The sequence below is a fragment of the Aotus nancymaae genome, unplaced genomic scaffold (genome assembly GCF_030222135.1).
Source record: "Aotus nancymaae isolate 86718 unplaced genomic scaffold, 86718_ANA_hifiasm-v0.15.2.pri h1tg000036l, whole genome shotgun sequence".
In the NCBI taxonomy this organism is placed as follows: Eukaryota; Metazoa; Chordata; class Mammalia; order Primates; family Aotidae; genus Aotus; species Aotus nancymaae.
Window position 1 is genome coordinate 90,581,359 of NW_026988450.1, and position 13,572 is coordinate 90,594,930.

At 61.8% G+C, this 13,572-nt stretch overlaps 1 protein-coding gene across 2 annotated transcripts in view; it reads left to right on the top strand.

Annotated features, from left to right (window-relative positions):
* ADGRB1 (adhesion G protein-coupled receptor B1) overlaps positions 1 to 13,572 on the top strand; it is a 104,985-nt gene that overhangs the window by 61,074 nt on the left and 30,339 nt on the right. For both annotated transcript variants that reach the window (XM_064384663.1, XM_064384662.1), the window contains 2 exons: positions 396 to 540; positions 9,187 to 9,290. In XM_064384663.1, the coding sequence (XP_064240733.1) occupies positions 396 to 540; positions 9,187 to 9,290 (249 nt within the window). The remainder of the gene's footprint in view (positions 1 to 395; positions 541 to 9,186; positions 9,291 to 13,572) is intronic.

Sequence of the window (13,572 nt, forward strand, 5' to 3'; positions counted from 1 at the left end):
GCTCCACGTGCGCCCACGCGCCCCTGCGGGCCTGCCCCTCCCTCCCGCGCGGGCCGGGGGCGCGGGCCCGGGAGGCGCTGGGGGCGGCGGGGGCGCAGGCGGGCGGCTGCCGGGCCCCGGGCCAGCTCTCGCCCCCCGCCCCGCCCCCGCTCGCTCGGCGCCCCCGCCCGGCTCTCCCTCGGGCTGCGCTCCGCGGCTCTCGGCGGCGGCGGCGGGCGCAGAGCGCGGCATGGGCGCCCGGGCCGCGGGGCCTGGCGGCGGCAGGCGCACGGGCGGGCGCGCGGCCGCGGGTGCAGGTCCGGGGCGCAGAGCCGCCACTCGGGGGCCGGAGCGCCCGCGTCCCCGCTGCCGCTGACGCTCCGCCTGTCTCCCTCCCGTGTCCCGCCCGCCCCCAGACCCTCCTCCTCCTCCGCCCCCCCGCAGCTCGGGCCCTGGTCGTGGCGCGGCTGCCGCACGGTGCCCCTCGACGCCCTCCGGACGCGCTGCCTCTGTGACCGGCTCTCCACCTTCGCCATCTTAGCCCAGCTCAGCGCCGACGCGGTGAGACCCCGGCCGGGCCGGCGGGAGGGGCGCGGGCGGGGGCGGGGGCGCGGGCGGGGCTGCCGGGGCCTGCGGGGGGGGCGCCGCACCCGTCCTGTCCCGGAGGGGTCGCTGCGCCCCGCAGCCGCCGTGGCCTGGCCCGGCCGGCGGGGTCCCTAAGCCTCTGGAGAGGGTGGGTGGGCGCCGAGTGGGTGGCAGCGTGGAGTTGGGGACGGGCCTGGGAGGAGCCGGGACCCCCGAAAAGTGACTGATGGGTGGGTCCCATCTCCCCTGGCCTTGGAGGCCCGGGAGCTCAGGGAGCTTGGAAGGAGCCTGGGCCTGAGGAGAGACTGAGTCTTGAGCTGGGGGCTGGGAGGCGTCGCCGGTGGAGGGGCTACCCTTTCCCCTGGTCCTCCCGCCTGCCAGGGAGAGGGAAGAGGAGGAGCCGCCGCCTTGGCAGAACCCTTCGACCCACCCCAAGTAGAGCCTGGTCCGTGGAGGTGGCGGTGGCCCCAGGCAGGGGCCCTGGCCCAGATCCACCCCCCTCCAACAAGCCTCAGCACCTCGGGGCCTCCTTTTTGTTCTGTGATTCTTGTGGGGGCTGCCGGTTTCTATGGCTACAGCACCTAGGGCCAGCTGCTGGCAGGGTACCTGGGTGCTGGGCACAGCCCGCTGGGGCAGGTGGGCCCTCTTGCTTCCGGCCGGCCAAGCTGCACATCCTACACCCTGGCCTGAGGTGGGCCACAGCCCTTTGCCGGGTCCCAGGACCAGGCCACAACGGTCCGAGCAGGAAAGGGCCTGAGCCGTGTGCTCACCCCGTGCCTCTGCCCAGACCTCGAGTGGAAGCCTGGGGGTCAGCGGCGGGTGGAGGGTGCAGTTGGAGGGGCCTGGCCTTCCTGTGTGTTGGAGGTGGCATTCCTGGCCCTCGTGGGACCCCGGGTTCCATGTGGGAGGTAGTCCGGCCTCTCAGAGGACACTCCGGCCTCCCAGCTGTGTTGTCTGGAGAGTGGGGGAGCAGGTGATATTGTCAGATGGGGTCTCCCACAGTGCCAGAGCCAGGTGGAACCTTCCAGGCCATTGCCAGTAAAATCCTCTGTTGACAGGCAGGGAAACTGAGGCCCAGAGAGAGAGAGCCTTGCTCAAGGTCTTGGGTGAGTGGGCTGGGCAGGGGTCTGTGTCTGGCCCCCAACCCCAGTGCACCCCTGCTTGGGCTGTCCCCTCAGGCGAGGTTCTGGATGTTGCTGGTTCTGCGGACAGAGCCCTGCAGGCAGCAGTCGGCAGGGCCATTCCAGTGGCTCCCTGGAAGAGGTGGCCTCTGTGTAGAAGGCCATGGACATTGTGGCTTTCGATGCGCAGCCTTTCTGGGCCCCTTTGAGGCTGGACCAGGCAGGACAGGGCCCAGCCTCTGGTCTCTGGGTGCCGCTCTTCCTGTGGGTGCTCGAGGAGGACGTGGGCAGGAGAGAACCGGTGGGTGGGGTGTGCCCCGTCTGCCCCTCCTCCCGGCCCAGTGTCAGGCCTGCAGCAGTTCAGTGTTGGGGTGCTGAAACACAGGCTTGTGTCTGACACACTGTGACCCTGGACCGGCCCTGCCTTAAGCTCCTCTGAGCCTCAATTTCCCCACCTGGGAAAGGGAGGGGACGTGTACCACCCAGGGGAGGCTGTGAGGAGGGAAACGGATGGCTCGGAAAGAGCCCAGGAATGGGGCAGTCCCGCTGGGTAGTGTCCCAATCGGTCACCAGACTGAACTCCGGAGTGGGCCTGGCTGAGGGAACTTGTTCAGAGAGGGGCGGGGGGGAGCTTGATGCTGAGGGGCTGTTCCAGGAGGAGCCCCCCACCTACATCCGCAGTGCACAAGTGGGGGGAAGCGGCTGCTCTGCGGGGTGGCAGGCAGGGGTGGAGGCAGCTAGATGCACACTCCTGGACCTTTTTTGTCGGGGGAGGGTTCCATTGCTGTTGTCGTTGGGGCTTCTAGAGTTAGCCCAGCCCACCCACACTGGTGTTGACAGGGCAGGATGCCAGCAGGCATGGTGGGTGCCCTGTCCTCCTCTCCCAAACAGGGCATTGAGGCTGGGGCATGGGCTGCCAGAGTCCTCAGAGCCACGGCACCGAGGGCAGGCTGCCTGGACCCTGGGGGCCTCAGTGTCCTCATCCGTGAGATGGGAGGGTGGTTGGCTCCCTTACAAGGTCAGACCACCTGTGGCTCAGTTTGGGCTCTGGGCACCAGCAGGGGTGTGAGCTGAGAGCCAGAGTGCCAGGAAGAAGCCAGGGTGGGTGCAGCCTTTAGCAGGCGCTCACTGGCCCCAGAGCCCGTTGGGGTCTTCCTCTCCCTCCTTGGCGAGGGATGCTGGGGGAAGGGCCCGAGAGGGAAGGGAGACTGCTGTTGTGCAGCCTGCCACTGGCATGTTCCTTTGCCCACCATGCCCGTCCCTCTGAGGGCCTTGGGCTGGGGTGCGGGGGCTGATGTGGGAAGCAGCTGTGTGCATACACAGGTCTGCAGCCGCCCGAGGGAAATGAGGAGGGGTGTGGGTGGGCTCTGGGTGCGTGGCCACAGCCACCCCACCTCCTGAGTGTGGCGTGGGGAGATGTGCATGGGGCCTAGGTTTGGAGTGGGGTCCCAGCCAAGAATTGTGGGGTGAGTCGCAGCCACCACAGAGTGAGGAAGGTACGAAGCTGTGGGGAAGTGGGCACAGGCGGCAGGAGAGGCAGAGAGCCCAGCGGCGAGAATGGACTGGTGGGAGGCTGGGAGGTGAGGGGAGAGCAGTGGGGCCTGGGTGCCCAGGGGTCCCAGTGAGAGTGAGGAGCGTGAGCCCAGCGGGCCAGTGCGGAGGCATCCCCAACGAGCTGGGCTGAACAGGGAGAGAGAGGGGTGCTGCCCAGCTTGGCCTGGCTGGGGTGGGATGGACACTTTGGGCGTGGGGACTCTGGTCTGAGTGGGCAGAGGCTGTGGCATTGAGGGTTCAGAATGGCTGCAGGGGCTGCTGACCAGACAGGGCCTGAGGTGCTGGTAGAGGCTGGTCTGTGGGCATCCCGGGAGCCAGGGCGGGATGAGATCCGGGCAGGATGGTGGAGCGAGGGGAGGTGAGAGCCAGGGTGTCGGTGCAGATGCCAGCTCTGCCGCTGCAGGCCTGTGACGGCCAGAAGGTTGAGTAACCGCTCTGAGTCACACCTGTCAGGCGGATGATGCCACCTGCCTCAGCGTGGTGGAGACTGAACTAGGTGATGTATTTATGGCACTTGACACAGCCTGGCGTGTAGTAAACGGTCTGAAAAGCCAGTTGGTGGTGGTATTGTTGCTGTGATGTGCCTCAGACTGTATTAGAAGGTTGTGACCAGGGTCAGAGTTCATTTGCAACCAGGATCAGGGCTCAGTGTGTGACCAGGGTCAGGGTTCAGTACGTGACCGGAATCAGGGCTCAGTGTGTGCACAAGGGCAACACTCACAGCCTGACTGGAATCAAGGCTCAGGGTGTGATTGGGCTCAGGGCTCAGGATGTGACCAGCATCAGGGCTGACTGAGATCCAGGGTCAGAATATACTTGGATCAGCGTTTAGTCTGTGGCTGGATTCAGGGACCAAGGTGTGATGGAAATTGGGGCTCGGGGTATGATCCAGGTCAGGCTTCGGTGTATGATGGGTTCAGGGCTTAGTCTATGGTTAGAGTCAGGAATTAGTTTTGTGGGCATGTGGGAGCCATAGATGGTGTTGGGGTGGTGACAGGACGAAGGTGCTGTGGGTAGAAATTAGTCCTTAGGGGGCATAGGGTGGATACAGTGTTCAGGAGAAGATTGGGAGTCAGGAGTTTGTGGGGTGGAAATTGGCAGTCACTCTGTCACCAACCAGGAAAAGCCACTGGTGGGGGCAGCGACCGGTACCCTGGAGAGGGTTAAGTGAAGGTGATGGGGCAGAGAGCCAAGGGCTGGTTCAGACCGAGTGTGCAGGGAGGGCCTCTGTGAGGTGGCAACTTCTGCGCTGAGAGGAGAGCCAGGCGCCTGAAGGTCAGGGAACGCCTGCAGGGCAGGGGCCTGGCATGTGCGGGGGCCTGGGCGGCTGCGCCTGACTTGAACCAGTCTCCGGCAGGGGTCCTGCCTGGCTCTGCCTCTCCTCGGCGTGAGTTGAGGCTGGTCTCGGCCTAGCCCTCCTAGTGGAGTCTGCAGTTCTGGGACCCCTGCGCCCGCCCAGGCCACTGCCCGGCCCTTCTCTGTCGCCTGGAACACAATCTGCTGAGCAAGGGCCGTGGGGAGCGGCTGAGAAGCCAGGCGGGCAGAAGAGGGTTCAGGCGGGTGGCGGGAGAGCTGGCGGGCTCTCGGCTGCCAGGCCTAAGGAGGGCAGGCGGAAGCAGATGGCCACAGAGGCCTGGCGTGAGCCACTTACTCGGCCGCCCGTGACCTTCGTGGCAGGCCGGTCTTGGGCCAGCCCAGTGTCTTGGAAATATTACTGGGGTCACCCTGTCTCCCACCTGTCCCTATCCAGCTGGCCTCCTGGCCCTGGGCCTCAGCACTGCACTGGTGAATTAACCGGGGGCTGATGAGCCTGGCGGGAGGAGAGGGATCAGGCGGGCCGGTGGGAGAGCTGGCAGGTGCATGCGATAGGACTTCAATCCCAGAGGACCACCGGTGGGAGGCCTGAGCTCCAGGCTGTGGCAGGCAGGAGAGGTGTGAGCAGGCTTTCCTGCGGGGCTCAGCGTTGCTGTTCCTAGCTTGCCCTCCCAGAGCGTAGTGTGGGCAGTGGAGGTGAGCAAGGCTACCTGGGGTGGCTCGAGGGGCCTGCGTGCGTGCAGGCAGCGACTTTTGAAACCCTGGTGGCGGGCAGGGCTTCTGTGCACGAAGGGAAGGCGAGCCTCGTTCCAGGGAGGCACAGCTGGAGCTGTGGCACCTGGTGTGCTTAGGCAGAACAGCCTGGCCTGGGAGGCGAGTGCCAGGTGTGGGGGTGTCAGTCGTGTGTCTGTGCCGGACCCGCATGTGTGCATCTGTGCCGTGGGTGTGTGTGTCCATGTGGGCCCCGGGTGTGTGCGTCTGTGTGGGTCCCGGGTGTGTGCATCTGTGTGGGCCCCGGGTGCCTGTGTGTGTGGGCCCCAGGTGTGTGTGTCCGTGTGGGCCCCGGGTGTGTGCGTCTTTGTGGCCCCAGGTGCCTGTGTGTGTGGGCCCCAGGTGCGTGTGTCCGTGTTGGCCCCCGGTGTGTCCATGTGTGTGTCTGTGTGGGCCCTGGGTGTGTGCATGTGTGTAGGGGGACGGCCTGGGTGTGTGTGTGTGGCCCCTGGGTGCCTGTGTGTGTGGGCCCCGGGCATGTGTGTATGGGCCCCGGGCGTGTGTGTGTGGGCCCCAGTCGTATCTGTGTGGCCCTAGGGGTGTGTGTCTGTGTGGCCCTGGGTGTGTGTGTGGCCCCGGGTGCCTGCGTGTGTGGGCCCTGGGTATGTGTGTCTGTGTGGGCCCTGGGTGTGTGTGTGAGGGGGAGGGCCCCGGGTGTGTGTGTTTGTGTGACCTCGGGTGTGTGTGACTGTGTGGCCCCGGGTGTGTGCATCTGTGTGGGCCCTGGGTGTGTCTTTGTGGCCCCAGGTGCCTGCGTGTGTGGGCCCCAGGTGTGTGTGTGTCTGTGTGGGCCCCAAGTGTGTCTGTGTGGCCCCAGGTGCCTGCATGTGTGGGACCCAGGTGTGTGTGTCTGTGTGGTCCTGGGTGCATGTGTCCGTGTGGGCCCCAGGTGCGTGTGTCTGTGTGGGCCCTGGGTGCGTGCATGTGTGTGGGGGGAGGGCCCAGGTGTGTGTGTGAGACCCCTGGGTGCCTGCGTGTGTGGGCCCTGGGTGCGTGTGTCTGTGTGGGCCCCAGGTGTGTGCATGTGTATGTCTGTGTGGGCCCTGGGTGTGTGCATGTGTGTAGGGGGAGGGCCCAGGTGTGTGTGTGTGGCCCTGGGTGTCTGCGTGTGTGGGCCCCGGGTGCGTGTGTCTGTGTGGGCCCCGGGTGTGTGTGTCTGTGTGGGCCCCGGGTGTGTGTGTCTGTGTGGGCCCTGGGTGTGTGCATGTGTGTAGGGGGAGGGCCCGGGTGTGTGTGTGATCCCTGGGTGCATGTGTCTGTGTGGGCCCCATGTGTGTGTGGCCCTGGGTGTGTGTGTCTGTGTGGGCCCCAAGTGTGTCTGTGTGGCTCCAGGTGCCTGCGTGTGTGGGCCCAAGGGGTGTGTGTCTGTGCACGTCAGGGTTGTGGCCTGCATCACCCCTAGGACAGAGCTTCAAGTGTGTGACTTCAGGCCTCATTTGGGCCTGGAGTGGAGTTGGGAGGAGCTGAGGCGGCAGGAGCAAGGGGGTGTGGGGGGTGGGGGATCCTCGATGGCCAAGGCCCTCACTGGGCCGGGGCTTCGGATGGCACTCCCCAGGGCTCCACTGGCACACTCTGATTCGGGTGCCACTGCCGGCTTCATGGAGGCCGAAGTGCAGACTGCTGCGAGCCGGGCAGGCCCAGGAGGGTGGGAGGATGGGGGTGGCCCCGGGAGGTGGCAGCGAGGCAGCCCACACTGAACAGGACCGGGACAGGTGGGGCCCTGAGGTTACCCAGCCAGGGCAGAGGCCAGGAGTCCTGGCGACGACGCTGAACCTCCGGAAACCTCGGTTTGTGTTGGAGCGGGACCCTCTGCTGTGCCATCTGGTAACCTTGAACCAGCTCCTTTGCTTTTCTGGATTCTGCCTCCCCCACCTTCATTCAACTGGCTCATGATGTTGACTGAGCATCCCTGCTGGGCGGGGCCCTCTGGGGCTCAGGGACATGGAAGACACTCAGCCGTGGGGATAGCAGCCACACACAGCAGAGGCTCCGAACTGGATCAGGGGGACACCAGCAGGACCTGGGAGGCAGGGGAGGCTGCCTGGAGGAGGCGGTGCAGGGAAGAGCAGTCAAGGCGCAGGAGCAGTATGTTGCTGGTGGAGAGCATAGAAGACCGCTGTCAGGCATGGCTGAGGGGAAAGGGGCCCAGGCTGGGGTGGGTGGGGCTGCAGGGCAACTGGGTAGGCTCAGGGGATGCCGAGCACCCTGTGACGGGGGCAAGAAGGGCTGCCCGGGGCTTTAGGCGACAGGGTAGTATGCCAGGGTCAGCAGACTTGGGGCAGGGTCCAGGAAGGCGTCAGCTTCAGGGTTGGGGGTGCCCTAAGCATCCCCTCCTCCCCAGGCCTCACCTTCCTGACTGGCTGATCACCTCTGCCTCCTTTCGAGGGCCTGTAGAGGGACTGCAGGCTCGTTCTCCTGAATTCCTCCAGCCATCTTAAAGCTCTATGTGCAGGGGCCTTTGTTCACGCCCCTACACGCGTACACCCACCTGCTGTGTGCCCGTGAGGCCCGGGACGGCAGTTCAGCCTGGCTCACGACCTGGATGATGGGCTGTGCCGTGGCTCAGGGTGAACTCATCCATAGAGAAGTGATGCCAGCCTGAGTCCCCTCCGCAGCCATGCACGCCCCTTCAGCCACCTGACCTCCGGTCTGTCCTCCGGCCTGGCGTGCAGGGGCTGTGTGGGGCATGGGATCAGGAAGGGTGGGGTCTGTTGCTGGACCAGGTCCTTTAGAGGAGGGGATGAGCCGAGTGCAGTGGTGAGAGGCGCAGCCATGTGAAGTGGGAAGGGTCTTCTGGGGGCACCGCTAGGGAAGAGTCCTGAGGGAACGAGGAGGCCTCGGGGGCTAGAGGCAGTCTTGTCGGGAGAGGGAGGCTGGCCAGGGGCAGGGCCAGCCCGGTGGCCTTTGCAGAGAGCCAGGTGTGGCATTTGGACGATGCCCAGGGTAGAAGATTTAGGGAGGAGTGGGGGCCCTCCCTAGGGAGGGGTGGCCACCTCCACTAAGTACCTCCCAGGTGGTGAGGAGGAAGGCCCCACTTTATTCAGGACACCCCAGCATCCAGATGACACCCAGCTACCACACTCGGCCTCCCAGCAGGCGGAGGCGCCCTCCTGTGCACTGGTAAACCTCTCCCTGCCCCTCCCCCGCACCTGCAGAGGCGCTTGCAGGGGGCAGGGCTAGAGGTGGGGTGGGTGACTGGTGCCAGGCTGGCGGCTGGGCGTAGAGGCTGCAGGGGACTGAGGGGCTGTGAAGATGACACAGAGGCACCTGCAGTGCCGAGAAGGAGCCGGGCTTTGATGCAAGGAAGCTGGCGGGGATGTGTTGGAGCTGTGGAGGACTGGTGGGCGTGGGGTGTCCGCCTGGCTGGATGGCATCTCGGATGGGGGTGGGCCGGAGCCAAAGCTGCTGCTCCCCCCGGGGTGTCTCAAAGCCTGGGCACGAGAGGACAGTGCGAGCCGGTGGGCCTGGACCTCCCTGGCCCCATCTGCAGTGTAGGGGTGGCGCCTGCCTGGAATTGGTGGGGGTTTGTGGCATGATGGCAGCAAAGTCTCATCTGCCGTCAGGCTTGGCGTGTGACTGGGGCACGGGCGAAGGGCCCATCCTCCCAGGGCGCAGCCCCAAAAGGGAGTTCTGGAGGGGCTGGGCTGGGGGCCTCTGCAGGGAGCGGGCCAGGAGGTGGGGGCCGCTAGGCTGTTAGAGGAAACCCCTCCTCTCAGAGGTGGGCGGGGGAGGTGGAGGAGGGGCTGGGCTGGACGCTGGGGGTGTGACCGGGGGCTGAGGCCTCTCGGGCCTCAGTCTTCGGGTCGGCAGAGTGGGCATGCGGGGCGCATCACTCCCCGAGGTCTCTCCCCGGTTTTCACAGAACATGGAAAAGGCGACCCTGCCGTCCGTGACGCTCATCGTGGGCTGTGGCGTGTCCTCACTCACCCTGCTCATGCTGGTCATCATCTACGTGTCTGTGTGGAGGTGGGTGCCCCCCAGGTGCTGGGCACGGGTGGCCTTGGCACCTGTATCCCACACCTCTTCCCCTTGAGGTCATGAGAGGGGTCTGGGTGCCCTTCCCTCCTTTCGTTCTCACCAACCCAGTCACCTCCGCCTTTGCCACCGACCCAGCTGGGCTGTGGCCCCTCCAAGGGTGCCCCACACACTCAGCCATGTCCATGCTGCACAAATGCAGGGGCGGGTCCGGGTGCTGCTGTCCTCCCTGAACATGTTCCCAAGTGGCGCCAGCCTGCGTTCCCTCCCCGTCTGCCTGCACTTCCTCACTGCCCTGTCTGTCCTCAGACCAGCAGGCCAGGCCACAGCCTTCCCCGGAGCCCCAGCCAGGCCTCAGGGCCCAAAGCCTCTGCTCACTCCCCACCTAAACTCCCTTTCCCAAGGCCACAGAGCTCAGCTGCTATCTCTTCCGAGTGTGCTGGGTGGGTGTTTGGGGCCACACTGTGGCCTGGGCAGGTGTGGAGAGATGTGGAGGAGAGCTTGCGTTTGAGCAGTAACAAGCCTGGGCAGGTGACAGGCACAGGCCCAGAGGCCGCTGATGCCTGTGAGTGTGTGGATGCGCCTCCAGGCACTTGGTCCCATCTCGCTGATTCCTGCTCCTGTCTCACTGAGTACAAGTGTGGGACAGGGAGCAAGAACTCAAGGTCACTGCCCATGGGGCCGAGCGGGGACTCCCAACGTGTCCAGAGGACACACAGTCCAGCTCCCCAGGCAGCACGATGTCAGCCGATAATCGGAACTGACTGCTTGGCTGCTGCCCAAGGTCGGGCACCGAGAGGTCGATGTGGCTGGTGGGGAGGGTGGCCGAGCTTCCCCGCAGACAGTGACTGGGTCGTGGTCTTGCCCGAGGGCACAGCATCCACTGGGCTCTAGGGGAACCATGGTGTTTCCTCTCTCCTGGGCCTGCCTTTCCCCGGGGCCTCAATTTCACAAAACATCTGGGGATTGGGGTTCAGGGGCTCTGAACTCAGCTCTGATGTGCTGAGTTCTGAGGAGGTTTTCTGCCTACAATTTTCAAAGCATCTCCCTCGGTGAGCTCTCCTGGCCATCCTTGTGCCCCGGGAGCTGCCAACAGGGAGAGTTCTACAGTCCCCCGTGAGGAAGTGGGAGCCCAGAGAGAGAATGTGACCTGCCCAAGGTCATGCAGCCCATCAAGGCCATGTCAGAGCCCCTGAGGCTCAGCCCTGTGCCCTCTGCTCTCCACCTGGGTGGACCTCAGTCCCTAAGGGCTGCTCATGGTGCTGGTGATTGTGTTGATAATGATGCTGATGGTAATTGTGGTGGTGGTGGTGGTGGTGATGGTGATGGTATGGTGATGGTGATGGTGGTTGTGTTGATAGTGATGGTGATGGTGGTAATGGTGATGGTGCTGATGATTGTGTTGATAGTGATGGTGGTGATGGTGATGGTGGTGGTGGTTGTGGTGATGGTGGTAATTGTGATGGTTCTGGTGGTTGTGTTGATAGTGATGGTGATGGTGGTGGTGTTTGTGGTGATGGTGGTGGTAATGGTGATGGTACTGGTGATTGTGTTGATAGTGATGGTGGTGATGGTGATGGTGGTGGTGTTTGTGGTGATGGTGGTAATTGTGATGGTTCTGGTGGTTGTGTTGATAGTGATGGTGATGGTGGTGGTGGTGTTTGTGGTGATGGTGGTGGTAATGGTGATGGTGCTGGTGATTGTGTTGATAGTGATGGTGGTGGTGTTTGTGGTGATGGTGGTAATTGTGATGGTTCTGGTGGTTGTGTTGATAGTGATGGTGATGGTGGTGGTGATGGTGGTGGTGGTGATAGTGTTGGTGGTGTTTGTGGTGATGGTGGTAATGGTGCTGGTGGTTGTGTTGATAGTGATGGTGATGGTGGTGGTGATAGTGGTGGTGTTTGTGGTGATTATGGTGGTGGTGATGGTGGTAATGGTGATGGTGCTGATTGTGTTGATAGTGATGGTGGTGGTGGTGATGGTGGTGGTGTTTGTGGTGATGGTGGTAATTGTGATGGTTCTGGTGGTTGTGTTGATAGTGATGGTGATGGTGGTGGTGATGGTGGTGGTGGTGATAGTGTTGGTGGTGTTTGTGGTGATGTTGGTAATGGTGCTGGTGATTGTGTTGATAGTGATGGTGATGGTGGTAGTGTTGGTGGTGTTTGTGGTGATTATGGTGGTGGTGATGGTGATGGTGGTAGTGTTTGTGGTGATGATGGTAATTGTGATGGTTCTGGTGGTTGTGTTGATAGTGATGGCGGTGGTGGTGGTGTTTGTGGTGATAGTGGTGGTAATGGTGATGGTGCTGATGATTATATTGATAGTGATGGTGGTGGTGATGGTGGTAATTGTGATGGTTCTGGTGGTTGTGTTGATAGTGATGGTGATGGTGGTGGTGTTTGTGGTGATGGTGGTGGTAATGGTGATGGTGCTGGTGATTGTGTTGATAGTGATGGTGGTGGTGGTGATGGTGGTGGTGTTTGTGGTGATGGTGGTAATTGTGATGGTTCTGGTGGTTGTATTGATAGTGATGGTGATGGTGGTGGTGTTTGTGGTGATGGTGGTGGTAATGGTGATGGTGCTGGTGATTGTGTTGATAGTGATGGTGGTGGTGGTGATGGTGGTGGTGTTTGTGGTGATGGTGGTAATTGTGATGGTTCTGGTGGTTGTATTGATAGTGATGGTGATGGTGGTGGTGATAGTGTTGGTGGTGTTTGTGGTGATTATGGTGGTGGTGATGGTGATGGTGGTGGTGTTTGTGGTGATGATGGTATGGTGATGGTGCTGGTGGTTGTGTTGATAGTGGTGGTGATGGTGGTGATAGTGGTGGTGGTGTTTGTGGTGTTGGTGGTAATGGTGATGGTGCTGGTGGTTGTGTTGATAACGATGGTGATGGTGATGGTAATGGTGGTGGTGGTGGTGATAGTGTTGGTGGTGTTTGTGGTGATGATGGTGGTAATAGTGATGGTGCTGGTGATTGTGTTGATAGTGATGGTGGTGATGGCGATGGTGGTGGTGATGGTGATGGTGTTTGTGGTGATGGTGGTAATGGTGATGGTGCCGGTGGTTGTGTTGATAACGATGGTGATGGTGGTGGTGGTGTTTGTGGTGATGGTGGTCGTAATGGTGATGGTGCTGGTGATTGTGTTGATAGTGACGGTGGTGGTGGTGGTGGTGTTTGTGGTGATGGTGGTGGTAATAGTGATGGTGCTGGTGATTGTGTTGATAGTGATGGTGGTGATGGCGATGGTGGTGGTGATGGTGGTGGTGTTTGTGGTGATGGTGGTAATGGTGATGGTGCTGGTGGTTGTGTTGATAACGATGGTGATGGTGGTGGTGGTTGTGGTGATGGTGGTTGTAATGGTGATGGTGCTGGTGGTTGTGTTGATAGTGATGGTACTGGTGGTGGTGGTGTTTGTGGTGATGGTGGTGGTAATGGTGATGGTGCTGGTGGTTGTGTTGATAACAATGGTGATGGTGGTGGTGGTGGTGTTTGTGGTGATGGTGGTCGTAATGGTGATGGTGCTGGTGATTGTGTTGATAGTGATGGTACTGGTGGTGGTGGTGTTTGTGGAGATGGTGGTGGTAATGGTGATGGTGCTGGTGGTTGTGTTGATAACAATGGTGATGGTGGTGGTGGTGGTGTTTGTGGTGATGGTGGTCGTAATGGTGATGGTGCTGGTGATTGTGTTGATAGTGATGGTGGTGGTGATGATGGTGATGGTGTTTGTGGTGATGGTGGTAATGGTGATGGTGCTGGTGGTTGTGTTGATAGTGATGGTGACTGGTGGTGATGGTGGTGGTGGTGTTTGTGGTGAGGATGGTGGTAATGGTGATGGTGCTGGTGGTTGTGTTGATAGTGATGGTGATGGTGGTGGTGATGGTGACTGTGGTGATGATGGTGGTGGTGGTGTTTGGTGAGGATGGTGGTAATGGTGATGGTGCTGGTGGTTGTGTTGATAGTGATGGTGATGGTGACTGTGGTCGTGGAGGTGGTGGTGGTGGTTGTGATAGTGTTGATGAGGGTGCTGGTGGTGGTGGTGTTTGTGGTGATGATGGTGGTCATGGTGGTGCTGGTGCTGGTGATTGTGGTGTTGATAGTGATGCTGATGTTGGTGATGATGGGAGTGATGGTGGTGGTGCTGGTGCTGCTGATTGTGGGGATGGTGTTGGTGGTGGTGATGGTGTGGTGGTAATGGTAGTGATTGTGATGGTGGTGATGGTTGTGTTGGTGATGGTAGTGTTTGTGTGATGGTGATGGTGTGGTGCTTGT